The 24,834-nt window shown below is 34.3% G+C and overlaps 10 protein-coding genes across 10 annotated transcripts; 5 read left to right on the top strand and 5 right to left on the bottom strand.

The window, feature by feature from the left end:
- Positions 1-88: 88 nt before the first annotated feature.
- HRQ1 (ATP-dependent 3'-5' DNA helicase) lies at positions 89-3,280 on the bottom strand (the record flags this gene model as incomplete). The annotated part of the gene is made up of 1 exon (XM_003669257.1): positions 89-3,280. The coding sequence occupies one exon, from the start codon at positions 3,278-3,280 to the stop codon at positions 89-91; it is 3,192 nt and encodes a 1,063-aa protein (XP_003669305.1).
- A 308-nt stretch (positions 3,281-3,588) lies between these two features.
- On the top strand, positions 3,589-4,701 carry RTT103 (Rtt103p; the record flags this gene model as incomplete). Its single annotated transcript, XM_003669256.1, has 1 exon — positions 3,589-4,701. One exon carries the CDS (start codon positions 3,589-3,591, stop codon positions 4,699-4,701), a length of 1,113 nt encoding a protein of 370 aa, XP_003669304.1.
- Positions 4,702-4,851: 150 nt separating this feature from the next.
- Positions 4,852-9,822, bottom strand: GCN2 (serine/threonine-protein kinase GCN2; the record flags this gene model as incomplete). Its single annotated transcript, XM_003669255.1, has 1 exon — positions 4,852-9,822. The coding sequence occupies one exon, from the start codon at positions 9,820-9,822 to the stop codon at positions 4,852-4,854; it is 4,971 nt and encodes a 1,656-aa protein (XP_003669303.1).
- A 568-nt stretch (positions 9,823-10,390) lies between these two features.
- On the bottom strand, positions 10,391-11,320 carry DPP1 (bifunctional diacylglycerol diphosphate phosphatase/phosphatidate phosphatase; the record flags this gene model as incomplete). The annotated part of the gene is made up of 1 exon (XM_003669254.1): positions 10,391-11,320. One exon carries the CDS (start codon positions 11,318-11,320, stop codon positions 10,391-10,393), a length of 930 nt encoding a protein of 309 aa, XP_003669302.1.
- Positions 11,321-12,961: 1,641 nt separating this feature from the next.
- On the top strand, positions 12,962-15,682 carry ZIP1 (Zip1p; the record flags this gene model as incomplete). Its single annotated transcript, XM_003669253.1, has 1 exon — positions 12,962-15,682. The coding sequence occupies one exon, from the start codon at positions 12,962-12,964 to the stop codon at positions 15,680-15,682; it is 2,721 nt and encodes a 906-aa protein (XP_003669301.1).
- A 198-nt stretch (positions 15,683-15,880) lies between these two features.
- Positions 15,881-16,246, bottom strand: MGP12 (Mgp12p; the record flags this gene model as incomplete). The annotated part of the gene is made up of 1 exon (XM_003669252.1): positions 15,881-16,246. The coding sequence occupies one exon, from the start codon at positions 16,244-16,246 to the stop codon at positions 15,881-15,883; it is 366 nt and encodes a 121-aa protein (XP_003669300.1).
- Positions 16,247-16,667: 421 nt separating this feature from the next.
- Positions 16,668-17,543, top strand: INM2 (inositol monophosphate 1-phosphatase INM2; the record flags this gene model as incomplete). Its single annotated transcript, XM_003669251.1, has 1 exon — positions 16,668-17,543. The coding sequence occupies one exon, from the start codon at positions 16,668-16,670 to the stop codon at positions 17,541-17,543; it is 876 nt and encodes a 291-aa protein (XP_003669299.1).
- A 370-nt stretch (positions 17,544-17,913) lies between these two features.
- Positions 17,914-18,846, top strand: NSE3 (Smc5-Smc6 complex subunit NSE3; the record flags this gene model as incomplete). Its single annotated transcript, XM_003669250.1, has 1 exon — positions 17,914-18,846. The coding sequence occupies one exon, from the start codon at positions 17,914-17,916 to the stop codon at positions 18,844-18,846; it is 933 nt and encodes a 310-aa protein (XP_003669298.1).
- A 697-nt stretch (positions 18,847-19,543) lies between these two features.
- On the top strand, positions 19,544-21,580 carry NDAI0C03940 (NADPH--cytochrome P450 reductase; the record flags this gene model as incomplete). The annotated part of the gene is made up of 1 exon (XM_003669249.1): positions 19,544-21,580. One exon carries the CDS (start codon positions 19,544-19,546, stop codon positions 21,578-21,580), a length of 2,037 nt encoding a protein of 678 aa, XP_003669297.1.
- A 1,759-nt stretch (positions 21,581-23,339) lies between these two features.
- Positions 23,340-24,272, bottom strand: NDAI0C03930 (putative short-chain dehydrogenase/reductase; the record flags this gene model as incomplete). The annotated part of the gene is made up of 1 exon (XM_003669248.1): positions 23,340-24,272. One exon carries the CDS (start codon positions 24,270-24,272, stop codon positions 23,340-23,342), a length of 933 nt encoding a protein of 310 aa, XP_003669296.1.
- Positions 24,273-24,834: the final 562 nt, after the last annotated feature.

Raw genomic sequence — 24,834 nt, 5'->3', positions numbered from 1 at the left:
TAAATAATATTATATTTATTTATTTTGTACGTTTATACATCTCACATAAATTGCAACCTAACGTCTCATTTATAGAGCAAGTAATAGCTTAATTGGTATCTACATTTCTTGAGTCAATAATTTTCAACTCTTTCGAAAATTTAACGTGTTCCCTTACTGGGGCTATTGTTTGCACTTTAATATCGGGTAAGTTGGGCTCTGGTCCATCTTTAATCTTGTCAATATACATCGAATCATCTTTCCCAAGAATGCAACGCAGTAATACTTGTGCCCCAGGCTTGGAAAGAACCATACTACGTTCCTTACAATATGTAGCGGCGACACAATCGGGACATCCATCTTCACAGGTACACTCGTCTATACGTTCTAAAGTTGCCTCAAGTATATCATCAACATGTTCAAAAGCTTTCGTAGACAATCCAGAACCGTATTCGCCCCCTTTTGAATCATAAAAAATAAGTCTGGCTGGTCGTATTCTTTTCGTTTGTCGTTCAGCAAACTCCTTTTCCGGGGCTTTACATTCAGTCTGGATTTCATCGACACCTGACACTATAAATCTTGGGAATAACCCCATGATTGCATGTTGAGCTGCATGAATCGCACCTGGAGCATTCAATTGTTTAGCTTCACAAATCTCTAAGGCCTTTGCTGGAATATCAATCCATAACCCTTTCGAATAAAAAACAATTGGCTGATTATTGGTCTCTACTGCATCAATAATTCTCTTATATTTATCAATTTTGAAAAATCCAAAGACTATAATTGTAGTTCGTATTTTACCATAATAAACAGGAACATCACTATCATCTAGCGATCTAACCATTTCTATCAACTGAGGATCGACGTCGGTGAAATCTCTTTGATTTGTAACCCAATCGACATCAACTCTTTGAACAAGGGCATACCTCTCATCAGTGTCAAACTCTTTCACAAGGTATGGATAACCTTGATGAATAAAGATACCCCCATCATATAAGGTAAAACTAGTTCTAGATGCTTCAATTTCTTCGATTACAATATTTCTACCGTTGGTTATATCGATTACCGCATATTTATCTTCTTCAACTCCTCGTAGAGAAACTTCTTTTGGTGGCCAAGGTAAAAACCTATTGTTTGCATGATAACCTTCTTTATTATACTGTAGCCTTTCTTGACAAATTTTAATTAAGTGTTCTTCTTTAAAAAAAACTTTATCTCGTTCAATATCTATCGGTAGTTCAAAAGCAGCGCATTGAACATGTCCCTCGAGTACTAGTAAATTATCGAAATCTAGAACCAAATCTTGGTATGACTCAGGATCATCACCATGTAATAATATATCCGGATGTGCAACATAGTGTTGATCTACTGGCGAATCACTAGCAACAACTAAAGTCAAAGAATCTTGATTTCTTCTCCCAGCCCTCCCACTTTGTTGATGGAAGTTTGCCATTGATAAGGGAAATCCACACATGAGGACCGCATCCAGACCACCAATGTCAATACCTAATTCCAAAGCATTGGTTGAAATAACCGCTTTTAAGTTTCCATGGAACATCTCACGTTCAATCTTACGTCTATCTGAAGCAGAGTAACCACCTCTATAGGACATAACATCAACCAAAAGATCTTCCCTCCCCATATCGGAAAGTATATTTCTTACCTCTTTCATTAGTAATTCACATACTCTTCTCACAAAACAGAATGCTATCGTTCTTATATTTCTAAGGATTAACTCTACCAGATTTTTTGCACTTTCACGGATAAAATTTTCTCTTTTCCTTTCATGTTGAGATAATACTGGTGGATTCCATACAACCAAATGTTTTGTACCTCTTGGGGATCCGTCTTCATGAACCAGCTTGACGTCTTCAATACCAAACATATTTTTCATGTGTTGAATAGGCTCCCGTAACGTTGCAGAACAGGAGATAAACCGTATGGACTTATTTTCATAGAAACATTTGCTTAGTCTTAGCAATCGTCTCATAACCAATGCTACATTGGAACCAAACAAACCTCTGTAAACGTGCAATTCATCGACAACCACTATTTTTAGATTATAAAGGAAATGTCTCCAATTAGTATGATTCGGTAGAATGCTTGCATGTATCATATCGGGGTTTGTGAATATAACTCTTGCGTTTTTCCTAATAACCGATCTCTCATGTTGTTCTGTGTCTCCATCGTATGTATCGACACGCATTTCACGTAATTCTGGGATTTTAGAAATAAGGTCCTCAAATGCTCTTTTCTGATCTTGTGCTAAAGCCTTCGTGGGAAAAATATACATACATGTGGCCTCAGGGTCCTTCAATAATATATCTATCGCAGATAATTGATATATAAGAGATTTACCCGATGAAGTGGACGTTGTAATTATGACATTTTGACCTGCATGGATGGCATTGATCGCATGAGCTTGATGTGAATAAAAGCGCTCATGTTCTAAAATTGAATATATATTGGGTGACAGTTCAAAATCAAGCTCTCCATATGCTGCACTTCTTTCTGGGATTGTATAATGCTCTTTGATTTGATCTGTATACCAGTCTAGTTTCATTAATTTTTTGATCATATTATCAATACTGGGTCTAGTTAGGCCTGTCTCTTCATCCAAAACGTTCTCATTATTTTGTTCAGCTTTGATTTTCATCATCTGTTCAATTGGATCTTCATATGATTTTTCTTTGGGTAAAACTTTCTCAGCCAATGCAGTTAAATGTTTGTATGGATCAAATCCTTCTTTCAAAGCCTTATCTATAAATGCGTCTAGGTTAATTCTGAAAAAATCCTCTCTTTTAGAGATCATCTTCTTCATTTCCTCTGTAGAGTATGTTGGTAACTTTACCTGCGAATTTGGATCACCGGAAGTCCATGATCTTTTCATATTACCATCAATGAACTCAAAAATAAGTACTTGAGTTGATTTACTATCCGAAAATTGGTCAGCTACCTCTTTTAGTTGAAATATATCATTTTCCTTTTGTTGATATCCGCCATTATTCCAATCAAATACTTTGGTTTCAGTGTGTATTTGATTCTCATCAATGTACCTAAACACACATCCTCGAGGCATCAGGACGGCAATCTTTGCGAGATCCAATTCTGTCACTGGCCTCTTCAAAGCAGCAGATATTGGTTCAGTAAGCGTTTTAAATGTGGGAATAACATGTTTTCTACATATGAGGAATGTATAGATCGTATTTAATCTGAAAAAGAGGGATCTTATGTTTTTATATTCATCAATCGCATTATTATCTTTATCTTCCAGCTTGATTTTCTTGTTAGCTGGTTCCATGGTAAAAGCAACAACCTGTCGACGTCAATGTATTTGCAGCAATGATACCAGCTATGAAAAAATGATACGGACCATTTAATCTATCTCTACTTTTTTATTTCTATATAGATTTCTTTTACCATCAGTCTCTTCCCTGAAAAAACGCTCATCGCTCAATGGAGTTGTTACATAAAGTCTGTTGAAATTTTCCTTTATAAAAAATCAATATAAATTTGATAAACAGTGGAAATATATAAGACTTAAGCAAAATAAATAATTACTGAAACCCCAATTACATCAGTCAGAGAAACCTATTGTCTCGCAGATAAATGTCCTTTTCAACTCAGCAGTTTGTCAACAAACTTAATAACCTGGAAGATACCCAAGAATCTATATCTAGCGCTGCAAAATGGCTTGTTTCGCAATATAGAGAAGCCTCAGAGGTAGCGAACTGTTGGAAGGGCTACATGTTAAAATCAAGTATAAATACAAGAAGGAAGTTATTGGCTCTATATTTGGCAAACCATGTAGTTCAACAAGCCAAGAGCCAACAAATAACCCAATTCCAGGAATCCTTCGGTAAAGTGTCTGCTGAAGCCATTGGTTCTATATATTCGACATTTCCAAGCGATTTGAAGAAGAAGGTCAAAAGAGTTACTAATATTTGGAAGGAAAGAAGAATATTTTCACCAGATATTTTAAAGGAAATTGATCGTGCTCTTGAGCAAGGTTCATCAAGTACAGATAATGTAGCTTTACCGCCTCATGTAAAAGCAATAGCTGACAACTATATTCAGTTAGACAATAATAAACACCATATACAAGCAGTTAAAGCCAGGTTTGACAAATCGGTTCAAGAGTTAGATCCATCGAGTATGGTATACGAAGAGAATTATAAGACAGTTTCAAAAATCGGACAATTAACGAAAGATACCATTACAAAATCTCTCAAATTGAGGGAGGAAAATATTAGTAAACTAGAAAAAATGCTCGAAGGCGAAAGGAAAGGGCTTGAGCAAGAGAAAATGCTTTTATCTGAAGTCGAATTTTCATTACTATCGAAGAATCCCGAAACGATGCGAAAAGGTACTGACGAAGAGGACGTTCTTCCTTCGTACGAAGTTGATGAAAATGACAATGACGACAACGATAGTGAAGATATTGAAGCTAGCTCTGACAATGACGATAAAATCAAAGAAAAAGAAGAATCGAAAGAAACGGACAATGTTAAACGTACAATCAACGATTCATCTTCAGAGCTTAATGATGAATCTTCACATGACAACCATAAGAGGGCAAAAATTGGAGAAAATAATACCTCTGAGTCAAACAGTGAGGACGTTACATCTCAGACGGGGACACCAGAAAGTGGAAATGACATTGCTGCAAATGCTGGTATGACTTCATCCATTCAAGATCTTCTAAGTAGACTTGCAAATTAACAAACTATAAATACAATCAAAAATAAATGAGAGCATAATTATGAATTATTTTATCTATAAATTTAATAACGTAAATAATTGAACAGATAATGAAAAATGTAAATATATACATATAAATACATTACTCACTAGATGCAAAAGTTTTCAATTTCAACGCTGCAAGTCGATAACACAACTTTTCCCTGTCTTATGGCAGTGTAATATAGCCCATTTGGTACCTTTGCCAGCCTCTTTGGATAAGTTATTATATATATTAGTTGCAAACGACCTAGGTGTGGAGTTATTACCGGAACCAAAAACCTTTCTTAACCATTCTTCTTTTTGAGCTAAGGACGTAATGGATATAATTTCTAATGTTTCATCCCTCAAGGCATCAACAGTGAAAACAGGAGCTGATGATAAACTGCCTATAATGATATTTGATGCATTTCTTGCTGCATCTTCATATACCCATTTTTCACGTTTACTTGCCTTTTTCGCCCTTGTTGCCATATTAGGAATATAGGTTACCTTTTGATTTGTTGTAGTATTAGATGTCTCTTCTTTTTCATCTTGGCTGCCGCTAGCACTACTATTTTCATCCCAATTTCCCGAATCATCATGCTTGTCGTCAATACTCAAAGAATCATTAATCAACGTGCTGCTACTTGTTTCCTGTTGATACAACATCAAAAACTCATCGATATCTAAGTCAATATCGCCGTTACTACTTACCCTTTTTACCTTCAGAGGCTTATATTTACGTTTGTGACTGGACATACTATATGTTTGCTGCTTTATCAAAATGATCCACTCAACTCCATCTTGCTGGGCACGCGTAACAACGTCATCAACAGTGTAACAAGTCCGTAAAAAGTCTGCTCTTATCCCCATTTTCCAGAGTTTATTCAAGAGACTTACACCTACGGTATCTAATAGTGATTTAGAAAAACTTGAAATTAATACGTCACACCTACTTGGTTTCCAATCAATAGCAGAATCCTTTAAAAACCTGTTCCGTTTCTTCAGACGGTTCCTAGAAGCCAACTTGAAATAGTTCTGGCCAATACTATATATAGTTTCCCAAGCAAGATTAAATCCTACCGCTCTTTGTGTGTTTGTACTTTTACCACTAGAAGGTCTGGCAAAGTAAGATATTAAGGTATCATATCTACCACCAGCAGCAATTAAATTTCTCGTCATACCATCATCATAAACAGCTTGGAACATAATACCACCTTTATAAAACGCCGAGTTGTAGTTACTTAATGGTGATATTACCATGTTTCTTGTAACTTCTAAAGGTTTCAAAAAATTCAAAACCTTCAAAATATGAGATAAAGCATCGTCAATATTGCGTAAATATGGACTATCAACCATCAATTTATGTAATCTTCTCTTTGCATCATCAAAATCTACCCTAAAGTCAAATAATTCTAAGTCATTTAAGGATGTAGACGAAATGTTCAATTGAGATTTCAACTCATTTTTGACATCTTTAAATGTTTTGGCGAACCCTACTTGTGATAGCATTCTTGAAACTAACGGTCTTTGAGCTTTATCAATATTCGAAAAATTAAATACGCTTTCTAGTATATCTGAATGATTCATCACAAATAAAGTATTTGTCTTTTCGAATACAGGAAATATTGTCAAAACTTCGTCAATAATTTTAATATTCTCAGCATCATAAAATGGGGAATCAGAAGACGATCCTGAAATTATATCAAAATCGATTTCACCAAACTTTCTGGGCTCAAGACTTGAATTGGATTTGGTAGGGGGTCGATAAACATGTTGTAGACGAAATTGTTTAGCCACACAATTTGGGTTTTTTGATAGATACCTAGCCATCGGATAGGTCAAGTCATATTGTAATTGCAATACGGTACCACCCTTATCTAAAACCTCGTAGACATTCTGGGTACTATATATTGGTGCCTTCGGAAAGATTCTCGGTGGTGAATTATTTTCTATACCTCCATGTTTTCTAAAAATTTTAACGACTTCCTCTTGCATTTGGGATCGTAGTATTTGGGAAAATGGGTTAGATTGAGACTGTGAATTATCGTATAGAATATCGTTGGTAACGCTGTAGGGTTGGTTGAATAAACTTTCTCTTACCTGCTGCTGCCAAGGCGAAGATGGATCCGCCAAACTTTTTAATGCCTCTTTGATCACTTCTTCTTGATGCTTTACAGGAAGCCATCCACTATCTAATAATTTTCTTGCTCCAGGTCTTCTTGTAGGATCATGATCCAATAACAATTTAATAATCTTCTTTTCAGTTTTCATTTTTGTATAATCAAAATCAGATGGGAAATCAACGCTTGGTAACCTCAAGTCTTTTAATATGTTTACTCTTTCCATTCCGGTACTGAATGGATATACCATTTCAAAGAAAATTATACCTAATGAATACATATCAATTTTTTCATTGTAGTGACCTTTCCCATTAAGAACTTCTGTTGCTACGTATAATGCGGTACCAATAGCTGATGTTAAATTCTCGGAACTACCAACAGCACTCTGTGAGTCCATTCTCAAAATATCAGCCGAACGATGGACATTTTTTGCAAGACCAAAATCACCGATTTTAACATTTCTTGATTCATCAATGAAAATGTTCATCGGTTTTAAATCACGATGAATAATACCCTGCGAATGGATGTAACTTAACGCCTCTAAAATTTGCCTGAAAAGTCTCCAATATTCATCACGCTGTTTACTTAAATTTTCAGCATGGATTAAATCATATAATGTTCGATTTTCACAGTATTCCATTTGAATGAATAGTGTACTTTTCCTTTTTGCTGTAATGAAAGGTGTTTTACTTCTTCTGGTGTTAGTCTTATTGGTCGAACGGGTTTCTGAATCAGAAACTTCACCTTCATAATCATCATCAGATTCCTCCTCGCTACCATTCTCAAGTTCATTGAAACTGTCCCCTCCGGTAGTACTATTGGCAAAAACTATATCTGGGTATCCAGAATTGGATATGAAATCCCAATTGCTATTATCGACCTCAAGAGAACTTTTTTCCTTAAGTAAACTGGATTGATTAAATATATCAGATTCTGAATCGTCCGATGTTTCGTCTTCTTCTTCATGATCGTCGCTATCGCTCAATGAGATTGCATTATCATTTTGTGTATCTTCTTCGAGCCATGCAGCATAATAACGTACCACATACTGATGATTCAAACTTGCTAAAAGCATAACCTCACTTAATATAGTAGATAATTTTTCTTCAGTATGTCTGTATTTTTTAATCGCATAATATCTACTATCTAACGCATTACGTGCTTTGACCACTTGTCCAAACGCACCTTTACCTAATACAGCAATTTCTTCGAAATCAGAAGCGTATCTTGACTTTGTGGCGGGATTAATTGAAGAGAATCTTGATCCAACATTAAATGATCGTCTTCTGTTACTTGATTCTGAAAACTTCCTAGACTTCATTGTCAATCCTACAGAAGACTCTTCAGATGGTATTGTAACCGCTGTACTTTCATCATTTGAAACATTAAATTTATTAAATGTTGGATCTATATTTGTTCTTAGGAACTTCATTGGTAGTAATTCCAAGGTTCCTAAACGTTTCTTTGGATCTGTTGCGGTCATCTTTGATAAAAGATCGTATAGACTTTCATCCATATCTGTTGAGTTTAAAAACTCTTGAGGAGATCCAAAATCTATTGTTGTTTCTACTCCATTTATTATTTGCATAAATAAAACACCGGCTTGCCATATATCTGTCATTCTATTATATTTATTCGTAGTATTATTCTCACATTCAGGAGGAATCCAGGATGAATTAGGTAGTTCAATTCGTGGGCCATTTCTATTAGGATATCTTGCCAGCATATTTATTATCCCGTAGCCATAACTGGAATGTATCAACTTAGGAATTGTCGTTCCAAAATCAGAATCCTTGGACATCGTTACTGTTTGAAGACATACACATCTATGAAATATACCAATTTTATGTAGAGCTTCCAATCCTTCTAGTATTCGAATCATCCAAACACGAGCTGTAGCCAAGTTAATGAATCCTACAGATTGGATAAGCTCACCAATAAGAAAAGATGAGGATGAGTATTCAGTTAAAAGTCTGATTTTCCAGACAAAATTGGTATTATTTTTTCCCATCCTTTCGACGGTATATCCATATAAACGGTTAACATTATCATGCTTTACCTTAAGTAAAGATTCCAAAACTTTCTCTAAATTCGAAATTTCTTTTTTACCATTGCTTGTATTAAAATATGAATTGGTTAGCTCAATTTCCGTCAATAAATAATAGAAATTTCCCATTAGTTCAGAAGACATCAATGCATCAGCCAACGGCGACTCTGGATGAATGAACGGTTTCACAAGAAATTGTTTACCGAAGTTGAAAAGATCCGAGTTGAGTTTAATAGGTGTAGGATTAACAACGGCTTTGAATTTGAACAATAAATTATTAGGCAATTTTGCCTTTATAGGTTTTGAAAATACGATAGCTTCACCTGAGGTAATCCATTCGGAAGGCGGCATTAATTCAATTTGAGAAGTCGGATTGAAAAGCATATCATCATCATCCTTTCTCTTTTCCATTTCCTTCTTTACGATTTCATCTATTAATTTTTGTTCACTAACCTTTTCTTGTTCAATTTTTTGTTTCCTTTCCTTCTCTTCCTTCTCTAATTTCGCTTCTGCTTCCCTAATTCTTTGTAAGCGATCTTCTTCTAAAGAGTGTCCATTGGCTTCATTTTGAAATTCATCTAGCCTCTCTCGTACTAATGATATTACTTCAAAAATATATTCTTGTCCTTTAGCACTTTCATGTATCTGTTTGAAACTTTCAGAAAGTTGTTTCAATTGATAATCCAAAACATTTTTCACATTAAGAAACTTGATTTCAGGCATCGTATGAGGGTACATAGGGGTCATAGCAAAATGTAACGTCAATGACGATTCCACTGGCTCTTTGTCTGTTGAACAGACGTTAACTTCAAATATTATTTGTGGTTGTTTGTCCCATTTTGATTTCTTTTTCGTTAAATCCACGAAATCATCCATATAAATGGACCTCATGGCTTCCAACTCGTTGCTTTGTATATCATAGTATTCGTTCAAAGTAAGACATTTAGGCATAATTAGTTGCTAATATGGTTATTGTATGCTACAAGGTTCTTTTGTTTTTTCAAAAATAGGGCTTAGATATTTTTAGATGACAATATTTGAATGATGCAGATAGTTGTTGGCATCCAAAAAAAAAATAAAAAAGTAAAAAGAAAAACGTTAGTTAAATCGTAATGGTTATATGCAGAAGGGGAAGTACCAATCTTGAAACGTTCACTTAGGTAAATGTTTTTCTCTTTTCGATCTTTTGACGAACTGAACGGTGAGTACCACTCTTTATTGAGATCTTAAATGGGGACCTTATTTTAGTTTGAAGTTTTAGATTTTGCGATGTGTCTTACAGATATTATATTATTACCCGGGAAAAGGTCAAAAACGGCTATTAACGTTTTATATCACGAAGTTGTACACTGTAAACTCTAAAGAAACCAAGCCTACACAGTAAAGAACAGCATAATATTCTTTAAAAACCGTCATTATATTTTGAAGAACCTTAACAATGTCTTAACTAGTTTACTTACTGTAATAAAAATAAATATAAATGATAAATATAATTGGGTATAGAAAAGTTGTTCTAAAGTCAATTACCAGTCAGTGGTAGCGCCTCTTCATCTGTATGTTGTAATGGAATACGTCTGAATTCAGGGCCTGCTGGAGTTGTTGTATGCGTAGTCAGTTCCTGTTCTTCTTCCTCCAAAGTAACATCGGAATCATCTAAGATAGGTTTAAATGGTATTGGATCATTAATAGGTGGGAAGTTTCTTCTATAGTTGAAATACGCAACTACGTAACCAAAGATGGAACCTAATAATACATCAACAAAATGATGTCTATAATCTTGAGTTCTAGATAATGCAATCAAAGATGCACCTAATAATGGCAAGAGGGCAACTAGTTTCCTCCAGTATCCCATTTCTTTATTTTCGGTCAATAATTGACCACATGTCCAAAGATATAAGTAACCTAAGCCCGCAAAACTTTCACTTGAATGACCAGAAGGTGTTGTTCTAAAACCATCCAGTAAAATTTCTTTATTATCAGTGGTACAAACTTCAGATGCAGTAAATAACATATCTACAGGTAAACCAGGCTTTGGTTGGCAACGGTCAAGAAAATCTGGTCTTAATCTTCCGATCCAGTTTTTAATAAAATTAGTGAATAAACTTGTTGCAAACCAGGCAAGGAAAAGGCCCAATACCGATATGTATAATAAAAACCATCTATGATGTGGATGAGCTAGAATTAATGTCATTATTACAATAGCAATGAGGGGGATGACTAAAGTGTAGACGAATAACATTGTATCACTCACTCTTTGATTTAAGGCATATGGATGTGAAATGGTTAAATCATTTAGATAAAATTGCCTTTGGAATGGTTCTTGGTAATAGACCGGATAGCTTATTATCATGAAAATGAGCAATACAATTACATCTGTAATCCTCCATTTGGGATTCCTATTGGAAAAACTATTGGGGTTTCCTCCTAATGTTAGACGATTAACAGCCATATCTGTAGGTATATTTTTTTCGTCTAAAAAGATGCCAAAAATCTATACCTAAAAATCTGCTTAGCTAGCTTTAACTATTTTAGTCGCTGTACTGGTCAGTGCTGATCAAACTGTGGAAGGATATATATCTTTGTTGTCACTTTATCATAAATGCTTTTATGTGAATAACTTGGAATTCCTGGTCAAAATATTTCAGACAGCGAAAGGGAACAGGGTGTGCGGATGTTTCAGTAACGATGAGAAATATTAATACATAACGATGAGGTGCTCTGATTAATCACCAATGCATGAGCCTCGATTTGGAAGTTAAAATGTTCATCTTCGTTGCAACAGCTCAAGTTATCTATGTACGGTCAATAGAGGTGCTAAAAAGTATCATCAAGCTCAATTTCAAATACACAGTTTGAATTTCTCCTGTTGAATTGGTAACGTACACAATGTGAACTGCGTTCCCCCAGGTCACTTTATCATTTTCCTTTAAATTTTCCGTCATATATGTGTACATGAATTAAAGTTCAATGCTTGTTCTTTTATACAGTTTGAGACCGTTCCGGGTGTTCAGTCATACATGAAAGACCTTTTATTAGGAAGTACCCGTATAAGCTGACCTAGTTTAAGTCAACTCTCATTAGAACCTAGTAAATTAAAAAATACTAAACTCTCCAGATGAACTGGATCTCCAAGAAAAAAATATATGTCGTGAGTAGCACAAGGGAAAAGGAGTTAATATTTCTCAAGTCCTTCCCAAATAAAAATGCGAATGTATATCGCAGCTATTGCCGGATTATCTTCCCATTTCCGTAATACAAATGACAATAGGAGATCAAATAAGGAAATTTGTGATATAACCTAGTATACACGAATATATGTATCATATGAGAGATAATGGCCCCTAAATTCTACAGAAGTCAAAATACTCAGAGATGTATCTATAAAGGAGGGTTATGTGCTGGGACTGCAGAGTCTCTTGAAAAAGATATACGAGCTTAATTATATAGTTACGTCAAGATTAGAGGAAAATTTGGGCTCTGCAAGCTTTGATCTTGTCAATCCTAGAAGTATGGACTACTAATTACCCAAAGAGTATGATATGGGAATTGGCATCGCATTTGTTCCAAGTAGTGATATATTTCGTCCATTTGGTTTTATTACGGTTTTTAAATTTGTAAAACTACTTTACTCAATGTTAAATTCACTAGTGTCAACCAAATACCTTTTGAAGAAAGGAATAAAACACTCCTAAGCATCTTCAGCTTGATTATACGCTCAATCAATTCCGCGATTCACAAAACTGCCGATGGCGGCTAATTCTCCGCTGAGTCGCGTTGTCAGGCTTTGATATCATTAAGGTAGTTTACGCATGGAGTTAATAGATCATTTTTGGTGGCGACCATAAACAAATCGACCGCCATTATCGATTGTACATGGAAAAAGGATGTAACCGATCATAATTAGCCAGGAACTAGAACTTAAAGGATTATAGGTACTTTATAAAGTTGGTATTTTGTCCATTGATCTTTCTAGCGCCCCTTTTTTTTTGCCTCTTGAATAACTCGATCAGTGCTTTAACTTGGGCGGCTAATTCTAATATCTCTGTTGATATAATCGAAGAAAACAATACTATCGAAAGAAAGAAAACGGATGTCGAATTTTTTTAGAGATAGTTCTTTAGGATTCAAAGCAAGGTCCAATAATATTTTCTCAAAATTACGTGGCAAAGAGACTGATTTGAATGATCAAGGGGTAAATCTATCACTCACGGGGGGAGAGGGCAGTTCATCCATTTTAGATGATCTACTTCTAAATGATAAACAAGAAGATGGCCAGTCGTATGGGACTAACACTACAGACCTTACATCTTTGATGGAATCTAACGGTTCATATACAGATAGTAACTATGAATTCCAAAAGAACCATCAAAAATCTTTTAAACATTCTATCAATAACGTTCGCACTACATCTAAACGCATTGTAAATGAAGAAGCGGGAGATGGTCAAGATCAAATTGATGATACAGAACACGATGACGATGAGGATGAAGATGACGGGGACTTTGAGATAACAGAAGTTCGTAGTGTATCTATTCCTCCAAAGGAGAATAAAACCACCTCGAAATCGAAGAATAAAAACCCTGATAATGGTGATATTAAAGCTAAATTAAGTAGCTCAAAAAGCAAATTAAATGTCGCTCAATTAAACAAGAGTAATACTACTAATACTACTGAAAATGCAACCTCCAATGATGTATTATTGGAAGCTTTTACAAATACACAAAAAATATGTGCAAATTTAAAACATGAAGTTCAACTTCAACAAACAGAGAACAACAAGTTGAAATCACAATTACGTAACTACGAAAATGATTCTAAAAAAATCTCTGAGAAAGTTAACCAGTTTAAACGATTGCTCTCGAACTTAGAAGAATCATCAAAATATCTGAAAAGTAAAAAAACAGTCAATGATCAACAGTTATCAGACTTCAAAAAATCCCATGAATCGATACAAAGGAGAATATATCAATATAATACAGATATCGAGGAACTGAAAAGTTCAATGAACAAGTTGCAAGTTTCCAAAAAGCAAACAGACATAGAAATTATCAAGAAAAATAAAGAAATTGAATATCTCAAGAGAGAAGTAGATGATTATTCAGGTCAATTGAGTGAAGAAAAGATAAAAAATAGTTCTTTATTCCAAGAGTTTATCGAGCTAAGAGAGGAATTTAAGCACCTTTTGGAAATACAAGGAAAGAATTATATGGATCGGAATAACCTTTTAGAAGAAAATTTACAAACTATGTTACAAACTGAACTTAGTAGCCAATTGTTAGAACAATATGGTAAATACGAAAATATATTGGTCGGCAAACTTTCTGATGCAAATAAANTGGTAACTATACATTTAATAAGACACTTTTACTCCAAATTTGAAGCCATGGAATTTTTTGTTACTAACTTATACTTTAAATATAGTCTTTCAACTAAATTAAACCAACTATGGACGGAAACAACTGATCGGTCTGAGAAAGCTGGTATTGAAACACATAAAGAAATCCTAGAACAATTCCTCGAGCAGAAAGTGAACATTTCACAATTATTGAACAATCTTCAAGGTAAAATATGCGATGGTAATGAAACAACTCAAGAAGCATTATCCAAAATAGTCAAAGATATCAAAGAGACCATTTTTATTAGTAACTCCGAACCCGTACAATTGGTTAATGATTTGAACAAATTAATTCAAGAATATCAATTGCAGTTGACAACTAGTGAAAAGTACAAATCAGATATCGGAGAACTGCAAAATCAAGTGGCTTCTTTACAACAGCAGAAGACAGAAAATATCAGAGAGCTAGGTACAAAAGAAGCTCAGTATGATGAACTTGTCAAATCTTTGGAAGAAAAAACAATTGAATTATCTCGACATGTCGATAAGAACCAGAAATTAAATGATACCATACAAGAACTTCAAGAAAATGTTAGGTCTTATAAGGAACAATTGGAAAAAGTTCAAGAAGTAAGTAAAATTGAAAAATCAAATTGTGAAAATAAGATATTATCACAAAATGAGATAACAAATGTTTTGAATTCTAAGAATGAAATGTTGAAAAAAAGGGTGGAACAATTAGAAGCATCTAAAGCTAGTTATGAGAAGGATCACAATGATAGGTTGGATAAATTCCAAAAGAATAATGAACAAGTACAAAGGTTAAATGTTGAATTAGTTCAATTGAAAGCACAGGAGCTGGAATTAGAAGAGGATAACAGGAAATTAAAGAGAGCGCTAGAAGAAAAATCATTTGGGGACGAGGAAAATGTGAATGAATTAAGAGTTCTGAAAGAGAAAATAATTTCACTTAATTGTGAGAAACAAAACCTTGTAGCAGAGAAGTTGGAAATTCGTGATAAAAAAGAAGAGATCGAGTCGCTAGTGAAAAGTAAAAATCAGCGAATTATTATGTTGGAAACCAAATTAAAACAGCAGTTAGAAATAAACGAAAAATTAAAGATACCAACAAGAACCAATGATTCACCTCCAGTATCTATAACTAAAGGAAATATGAGAACGTTCAATGAAGATAATAAGGATGAGAACAATCTTAGGAACAACAAGCATAAAGAGGATATATTATCGCAATCTATATCTGTAAATCATAGTGATGAGTTTGATCTTTCCTCGTCATCGAATGACGATTTAGAATTGACGAATCCCTCCCCTATTCAAATCAAGACTGTTAAAACACAGACTAAGAGAAGTAATACGTCAATGAAACCACCAGGGCATGGACGCAAAAAATTGTTATTGCTAGAAGATGAAGAATTTTCAAAGGCTGACACAAGAAGAAAAAAGAGGAGACATTAACGTACTCGTTTTGCTTGTAAAATAAAAATTAGTAATCATTTTGAAGTAAACAAAAGGGGAACCTACGAGGTCTAATTTGTACAAAGAAATATGTAACATACTTTTTAAATGTAGTAATAGATGATACTCTAGCTTTTAACTAAGCCATATTACTGACTCCTTTAATATTTACATGCTGTTAACAACCGTATGATACTACTATCTCATCTTTTCAATTTTATCTAGGATCTCCTTCTCATCCATTTTATGAAAAACCCTCTCTAATTGCCCCTTCTTGGACTCATTCTCAATATGAAGTACAGGGACATCAAAACAATATTTAATCCACCATTTTTTATTTTTCAAATCATCAATATTTACTATTTTCAATTTAACTTTATATCTTTTAAATTTCTCCTGTGACAATATATCTTCTTGGATTATTTCTTTCGCTTCTTCACATAATCCACAGTTGGGTTTACTATACAATGTTAATCGAATATCACTGATCTTGTACAAAATTGATGCTCTACTAAATGGCCGTATAGACACTTTTGATGATATACTTTGTAAGTTTCTAATCATAATGTTCCTCCAAAGGTTGGTTGTAATTTATCGTTCACTTAACGACGGTGCCACGACAGTAAGCCTTCCAAAAACGTCTAGGAGTTATTTCCTTAAAGCTATATGTCTGGATAACAATTATCTCCGTGTTAATTACGTAGGCACTAGCTGGACTATGCAACGTTGAATAGATAATGTGTCATCCGTACGAATTGCTGCTTAAAATCCTGGAGAAATATTCTACTAACACATAGAAGTTCCCCGTTCTCTGGAGCACTGCACTCCGAAACTTTTCACTATTAAAATTAAGGAAGGGTATATATTAAAGGAAGAAGTACTTGGATAGCCAACCTCTCAGTTTTGAATAAGAGTATTCAATTGCAAGTTATATTCTCAATTAATCAAGAATACACACAAAGGAGAATAAAAATTTTAACACAAAATGGTATTATCAAAAGAAGAATTAAAAGAAATCGAATTAACATTAGTCAAATTAGTCCAAGAAGAAATTGGCCCCATTATCAAAGAGCATACTGGGACAAAATTTGACACTTACGAAGATAAAGCCAATCAGGTGGATCTGGTCACTGTGGTAGATAAGAAAGTTGAATCGATCATCAAAGAAGCTCTAAACAAGAAATACCCTACTTTTAAATTCATTGGGGAGGAAAGTTATGTCCCTGGCCAGACTAAGATTTCTAAGGACCCTACTTTTATCGTTGATCCAATTGATGGTACTACTAATTTCATCCATGGATATCCTTATAGTTGTACCTCTTTGGGGTTAGCTGAGGACGGAAAACCTGTTGTTGGTGTAGTTTTCAATCCTCATTTGAATCAATTATTCCATGCTTCTAAGGGTAATGGTGCTTATTTGAATTCATTCAAGATTAATGTCCCAAAGAGACCTTTAACTTTACAAAAATCTGTTGTAGGATTAGAAGGTGGTGCTGAAAGATCTGAAGGTTCAGGGAATTTCGATAAGAAGATGGCTACCTATAAAAATTTGTTGAGTGACAAAGGTGGATATATTCACGGGTTTAGAAGTGTAGGAAGTGCAGCAATGAATATGTGTTACGTTGCTAATGGGATGTTGGATTCGTATTGGGAAGGTGGTTGCTGGGCATGGGATGTTTGTGCAGGTTGGTGTATCTTAGAGGAAACAGGAGGTAAGATGGTTGGTGGTAATCCAAATGAATGGGAAATTCCCATCGACAGGAGATGTTATTTTGCAGTTAGAGGGGGATGTACCAAAGAAGAACAAAAAGATTATGTAGAATCCTTTTGGCCTCATGTTGCTGGTCCATTAGAGTATTAGATATATTGTTTTGTTTCCCGACTCATCTAAAAAGAACTACTTGGAATTTTCTATTTTTTTAGTTATTCAGTAATATATATCCACAAAAAAGCTTTTCTTTGAACTATTTTTTAATTGATATAGGTAGCCATATCAGATTTGTCTTCTGTGTTAGCGCTACACCAGATTATGGTTTGTAGAAGTATATATATAATATGAGACGTCGTTGTTTACGCGTTAGTGAAAAATTATTGATAAGCAGCTTCAGAAATGCCTAATCAACACCAACGGGTAATGGATGTAGTAATAGAAGAGCAATCATTACCCTAGAAAGACGAGTAATATACTTAGCTTGATAACTACACAAAGAAAGAAGAATCTAAAAGAAAAAATGAGCGATAGTGAGGAGTATATTGAACAATCAGCCACACCAACATATGGCCAAAATAAAACGAATACAGTAGCTATTATGGCCGTCAGGTATTTATTATCGTCAGCTGAATCGCAAAATACTATAATCACTCAGAGCAAATTGAAGACTGTTCTACGAGATATTTATTCCCAACAGAAAATCTCGAATATTCCTTTTAATAAAGTTTTTGCTGAGATCAATAATATATTGGGTGATGTGTATGGATATGAACTGAAAGGTTTGCCATCTAAGATTGTTAATAACAATGTTACGAACAGTAATAACAATTCCAACAAGAATCCAGGGAACAGAACTAAGGAAGTTGAAGAAGCATTGGGCTACAGAGCAACATGCTATATTCTTGTCAACAAGATGCCATATTTGAAGAATTTCGACGAATTTAAATTGTTACAAAGTATAAGGACATATGAAGATTTAGTAGTTGACGGTCAGTATGTTGGTGATGATGTTGGTTTAGAGAATTTGAACACTTTGGAAAATAAATTGAGTGTGGATCAAGATTTAGTATTCAAAGGTCTCTTGAGTGTCATATTGTGTATTGTTTTATTTTCCAAGAATAATATTCTTCATCAAGAATTACTATCTGCATTAGAAAAATTTGGGGTACCAACAGATGGTACCAAAATACCGATTTTGAAATGGAGTATTGATGACTTAATGAAAAACTTGGAGAAGAAGGAATACCTTGTCAAATTGGAGGAGAAATCTGATATCGAAGGCAGTCTCATTTTATATCGTATAGGGAGAAGAACGCAGGCAGAGTTTGGTTTGGATTCTTTACTGATGTTAGTACAAGAAATAATGAATTTAGATGGACCAGAGGCAGAAGGTTTAAAAGAAGATATTCAAAAAAGTATAGGAGACGCATATGGTCCAGCTGTGCATGTCTAAATGAAGGTGATAATGTAATAATATCACTAAAGAACAAGACCTAGAATTTTGAGCTTGTGATTGTAATTGTAACATAGGGACTATGACAGAAAAAATATAGAAATAATCAGACACTAGACTCCATGTCTCTAATATTAAACTTTCTTCTATTCAAGTGACTGTGGTCACCTATTCTATAGGAACAGTAATAAAAACTACTCAATAACCTTTGTTCTGATGTACAATACAAAAAAAGTTTCTAATTCAAAATTATGATGTACACCGTATTATATTATATATATCTAGATCTTCCCCACTATCTCCGGTAGCAGATCGTATCTTCTTTCAAATCAATATGCATACTATGGCCAAGTACCCAATTACTCAAGTAAGTAAGTAAATGGGCAGAGTTCCACTGCTGCTTCGTACTACTTCGAAAAAACGCACTGCCGAAAGAAAAAAAGAGGCATTTTAACGACGTACATATGTATGTCTTTAAACGAAACTGAAAAATTCCTCGAAGTTTGTCGTTTATGCAAATGAATATTATAAGGATAAGGGAGATGTAGATTCGCCATGACTATATATAAATTTAACATGAGTATATCTCGAAGTACAAGTGAATGCTCATCCACCACATCTGAAGAATTGGGAAGCCAGACGTTTCAATTGATCCTTGCAACTGAAACGATCTTTCAAAAAAACAGTACAATCAGGCATGAACAGTACAGACTTACTTACAGTTGCAGTTATCTGTATATTGTTTTTCATCTATAAAAAATGGGACGTTATAAAGGAACTCATTTTTTCTAATGACGACCATATATCGGCTGTCAATTCCGGTTCTAGAGATATTGTACAAGTGGTATTAGAAAATAATAAAAACTATTTAGTCCTATTTGGTTCACAAACAGGTACCGCTGAAGATTATGCCAAGAAATTTTCTAAAGAATTATCATCCAAATTTAATCTGAATGTATTATGTGCGGACTTGGAACTTTATGATTATGACACTCTAAGTGAATTACCAAATAACGTCTTGGTTTCCATATTTATGTCCACTTATGGCGAAGGTGATTTCCCCGATGGCGCCATTCCATTTGAAACGTTTCTTACAACTACCGGCGAAAATTCATTAACAAACTTGAACTTTAGTATTTTTGGTTTAGGTAACTCCACTTATGAATTCTATAATGGTGCTGCAAGAAAAGTCTTGAAATATTTACAAAGTGCTGGTGGTAATTTGCTCGGTAGTATTGGAGAAGGTGATGATGCTACTGGTTCCACCGATGAAGATTATCTAACTTGGAAAGAAAGTATTATGGCCGAATTGAAAAATAAACTGCATCTGGAAGAACAAGAACATAAATTCAAATCTACTTTCAAATATGAAACGTTACCTGAAATTAATTCTCATGTTTCCTTAGGTGAACCAACTTCTAAGTATTTACCTAGTGAACCAGCATTTACAGGTCCATTCACTGCTGCACAACCATTTATTGCACCAATTATAAAATCTCACGAATTATTCACGTCCGTTGAACGTAATTGTATCCATTCTGAATTTGATATTTCCAGTTCTAACATTTCATATTCCACCGGTGACCATTTAGGTATTTGGCCATCTAATGCTACTGAAAAAGTACAACAATTTTTGAATGTCTTTAACTTGAATCCAGATACAATTTTCAATTTGGTATCCCAAGATAAGACTATCAAGGTTCCCTTTCCATGCCCAACAACCGTCGGTGCTGTTATTAGACATTATTTAGAGATTACAGGTCCTGTGTCAAGACAGTTTTTCGAACATTTAATCCAATTTGCACCAAATAGTTCCATCAAGGAAAAATTGACCAAACTAGCTAAAGATAAAGATGCATTCCAACAAGAAATCACATCCAAATATTTCAATCTTGCAGACGCTTTATTATACTTGTCTGGCGGTTCCAAATGGGAAAGCATTCCATGGGAATTCTTAATTGAAAATATTCCAAAATTACAACCACGTTATTACTCCATTTCATCATCCTCATTATCAGAAAGGAATACCATCCATGTCACATCAGTTGTTGAAAATACACCAAATCCAAAAACAGGTTCTAATATTGTTGGTGTCACTACTAATTTATTGAGGAATATTCAATTGGCTCAAAATAAGCAATTACAATCTACTGAAATAAATCCATTGCCCGTTCATTATGATTTAAATGGACCAAGAGATTTATTTGCCAATTATAAGTTACCAGTCCATGTCCGTCAATCAACATTTAGATTACCTCAGAACATTGAGACTCCAGTAATTATGATCGGACCAGGGACAGGTGTAGCACCCTTCCGTGGGTTTATTAGAGAACGTGTTGCGCAAGTGGAAAAGGATAATAGTATCAAATTAGGTAAACATATATTGTTCTATGGTTGTAGAAACGAGCAAGATTATTTATATCAAGAAGAATGGTCTAAATATGCTACTGTTTTGGGTGAATCATTTGAAATGAACGTTGCATTTTCTAGAGTACCGGGTACTAAAAAAGTTTATGTGCAAGATAAATTAAATGAGATGTCTTCTGATATTTGGGATTTATTAAAGAAGGGCGCCTATATTTATGTATGTGGTGACGCGGGTAGAATGGCTAAAGATGTTAGTCGTACTTTTATTAATATATTACAAAAAGGCCATGGCATCAATGAAGCTGAAGCTTTAGAAATGGTTAAGGCATTGAAAACGGCAGGGAAATACCAAGAAGATGTCTGGTAGGCAAAGACTATGATACATTTGATATTTCATATAGCATTGATGTTCACATTTCGTCATAGTCTATTACATCTATTTAATTAATATTATAGAATATAGAATTCCATTTATTTATAATCACTTGTATTTCTTAAAAGCATTACCACATTAGGAAAAAGTAATGTGATGTTTGAGAAAAGGTGAGAAAAGCTTGCTGGGATATACGAACTACTTCAGCGACACAAAAAAAAAAGGCTACCACTATATTTTGTAGGCCCTGCATCTCCACTGTTCAATGAATATTATAAAAAACCTTGTCCTTCAAGTATGGTCCCAAATAGTGGTCCTGCCAGTGACTGTCCAAATAATTTCAATAATGATAAAGTTTTATAGCAAATATAATAAACTTATCATTGTTTTGATATAGAAAGCAGTTATTGCCGAAAGCCCATATAATACGATGATACATATAAGTACGAGCATACAGTGTGATCCAGCTTGAATTATTTTTTCTCTTATATCAGAAAGAGTAATTCGATTTTCTTCCCCTAGTTCTAATACTCCTGCTTCTAAATCAATCCTGCTATTGCTTTTGATATCTTGTAATAGATAATTTCTTTCCCTTCGACGTTTAGGTCAGCTCCGGATCTTTCATGAACAATGCTATAAGCGGGAGTTTGTTCTACTGTCATTTTAAATACTTCGGGAGTTTATTTTTATTATATTTAGTATTTTTCTTTGGTATAAATTACTCAAACGAAAAGTCAACAAAAAGTCAAAAGTGCAAAGATGGATTTTATAGTAGATCGCAGTCCTATTTTTATATAATAATTATTAGTCTGATACTTTTGTGACAGTTATTCATCCATTTCCTTTGGTAACGGAGGCTCGTTGCGGCGTCCGATAAAGTAAAAACTAAATAAAGTTCCGCCAAGACCAAAATAGAAAATATATCAAAGGCACGTCGACTGGAATGGAAGGAACCTTAATATGTATAAGTACGTATGCACGTGGTTTATAGAATACGTCTGTACCATAATTGTTCGAAGGAAATTTGGTGTTAATGGCGCAAATAGTTAATCATATCTGATGAAGACTATGGAATTTCTATTTTAAGACATATTCTTATCAAACTTTCGAACTGCGTCACGTTAAGACTACATATACTTGTTTGTGTATGCGTCAGTTCTTTGCGAGCATATTTATTTTGCATTAATGAAGGATAATTTGCCTCTAAGAGGAGAAAAGACTCTTATTCAGATAATGGAATGCTCCTCTATAGTCGCTCCAAATTACGTGACTTTATTTTATTTATAAATCAAAAGGGAGGTCCCATAGAGCAAAGTTGAGGTGAAAGTTTTAGAAAAGTGAGTGTTTGTATTATCCATTGCCTGAAGAATTTAGCGTAGACATGTACGTACATACGTAAGCTTCCCTTCGGTTCCTTTCCTTGTCTCTCTCTGAAACACATTTGCCGCATAGACTCTGAATACAAATGGGGATACTACGTACATTCGCTGATGTATGTAAAATATACAACTATCAAAAAAAAGTACATAACCTCAAAGCTTATTTAGCCTACCCATGTAATATTAAACCTGATAATTAATGTACTCTACTACAAGTGAAACCAAATAAACAGGGCACCTAGAATGTTATTTTATTTAACGTTTTAAAAACCAGTAAGAATATTAAAATAAAAATAAAAATAAAAATAAAAATAAAAATAAAAATAAAAAAATAATAAAAGAAAGGGACATCATCAGAGAGAATGGACTCCATTTTAGACAGGTAATTTAGAAGTTGTCTCATTCGGTTTCATTGCTAAAACTTTTGTGACTAAAACTGCAGAATTGTGAATGAAATTATGGACAACCTCTGGTGCCAGACCTGCAGATTGTAAGATTGCATTACCTTTATTATCAAACATGGTTCCACTTTTATTGTCCAAATCTGGAGAAACAAGTAATGGGCAGATATTTTTAGCATAGTCTTCTGGAGTTTGACAAGTCCAACCAACAACCCATTCTACTGCTTTGGAAAAAATTGAATCTTTACCTAAATAATTATTACGTATCTCCGTTTTTATTATACCTGGATTTAATCCAAATACCTCTACATTTTTGTATCTATCTTTGGAATCTAAAACTAAAGCTTCATTGGCAGCTACAGTATTACTATGTGTACTGAGCGCATTATATTTTTTCTTGTCAGAATTTAGATTTTCAGGATCACCTAGTTGTCCAGATCCGGGGAACCCCATTATAAATATTCTTGGTTTTGAAGCATTATGAGGCAATCCTTTACCCATCTTACCAGCAAGTTCTCTAATAAGCATATATCTACTTAGATAACTTACAGCCATATCTCTCTCAATTCCTTCCGGTGTCTGCTCCCTTTGAGGAGCGGCAACGATCCCTGTAGTAAAGATCATATGAGTTATATCCTTTGCCGGGATCTCGTTAGCAATTCTATCAGCTTCAGTAATTAAACTCAAATCTGCATGTAAGAACTTGATCTTTTTCATATCTTCATCTTTAAAATGTCTACCAACAACTAAAACATTGGCACCGCGATCAGCCAACTGATGACTAATTGCTCTACCTATACCGGAAGTACCTCCAAACACTACTGCATTGACTTTGCATAAGTCTAATTGGGAGATATCTTTATGTTCCCATTTAACACTGTTATCTTTTTTTGTTCCAAAAAACATGAGGGGCGTATATATAAGTTTTGAATAATTGAGCTGCCTACTTCGCGAAATAAATTCTGTTGATCTCTCTCGTATCTTTCAAGCAACTATCCAACACTTTCTTGTTCATTCATCTGAACAACATCTGAATAATCTTAGATTATTGTTCTAAGCTTTTTGATACATATTTAATCCTCACTCCAACAATTCTGAGAGACATTCCATTACGATTGGACCATCCATTTGTCCCCTATTTATCTCCTCCTACCGGAGTGGGACAGATGTTGGCCCGTTTTTTGGCCCGATTTCGACTACAAATTTTTTGGGCGCGATACCTTTTTGAGACGATTGTTCTTTTCCTGTATTAACTAACTCTAAAATAGATTGAGACTAAAATAAGGTTCGGCTAACGAGTAAAAGCAGTAAGTCTCCGTTGAACAGTTACAAAGATATGAAGTACACTAAATCAAAATGGATGATAGAGGATTTGGGATCTTATACTTGAATTAGAACAAACTCCAGTACGTACAAAATACAGATGAATAGAAGATTTGTGTTTATTGTTAGCATTATATTGTATTAA

Source organism: Naumovozyma dairenensis, chromosome 3, assembly GCF_000227115.2.
Source record: "Naumovozyma dairenensis CBS 421 chromosome 3, complete genome".
Taxonomy (NCBI): Eukaryota; Fungi; Ascomycota; class Saccharomycetes; order Saccharomycetales; family Saccharomycetaceae; genus Naumovozyma; species Naumovozyma dairenensis.
This window is presented reverse-complemented; position numbering and strand designations above follow the sequence as displayed.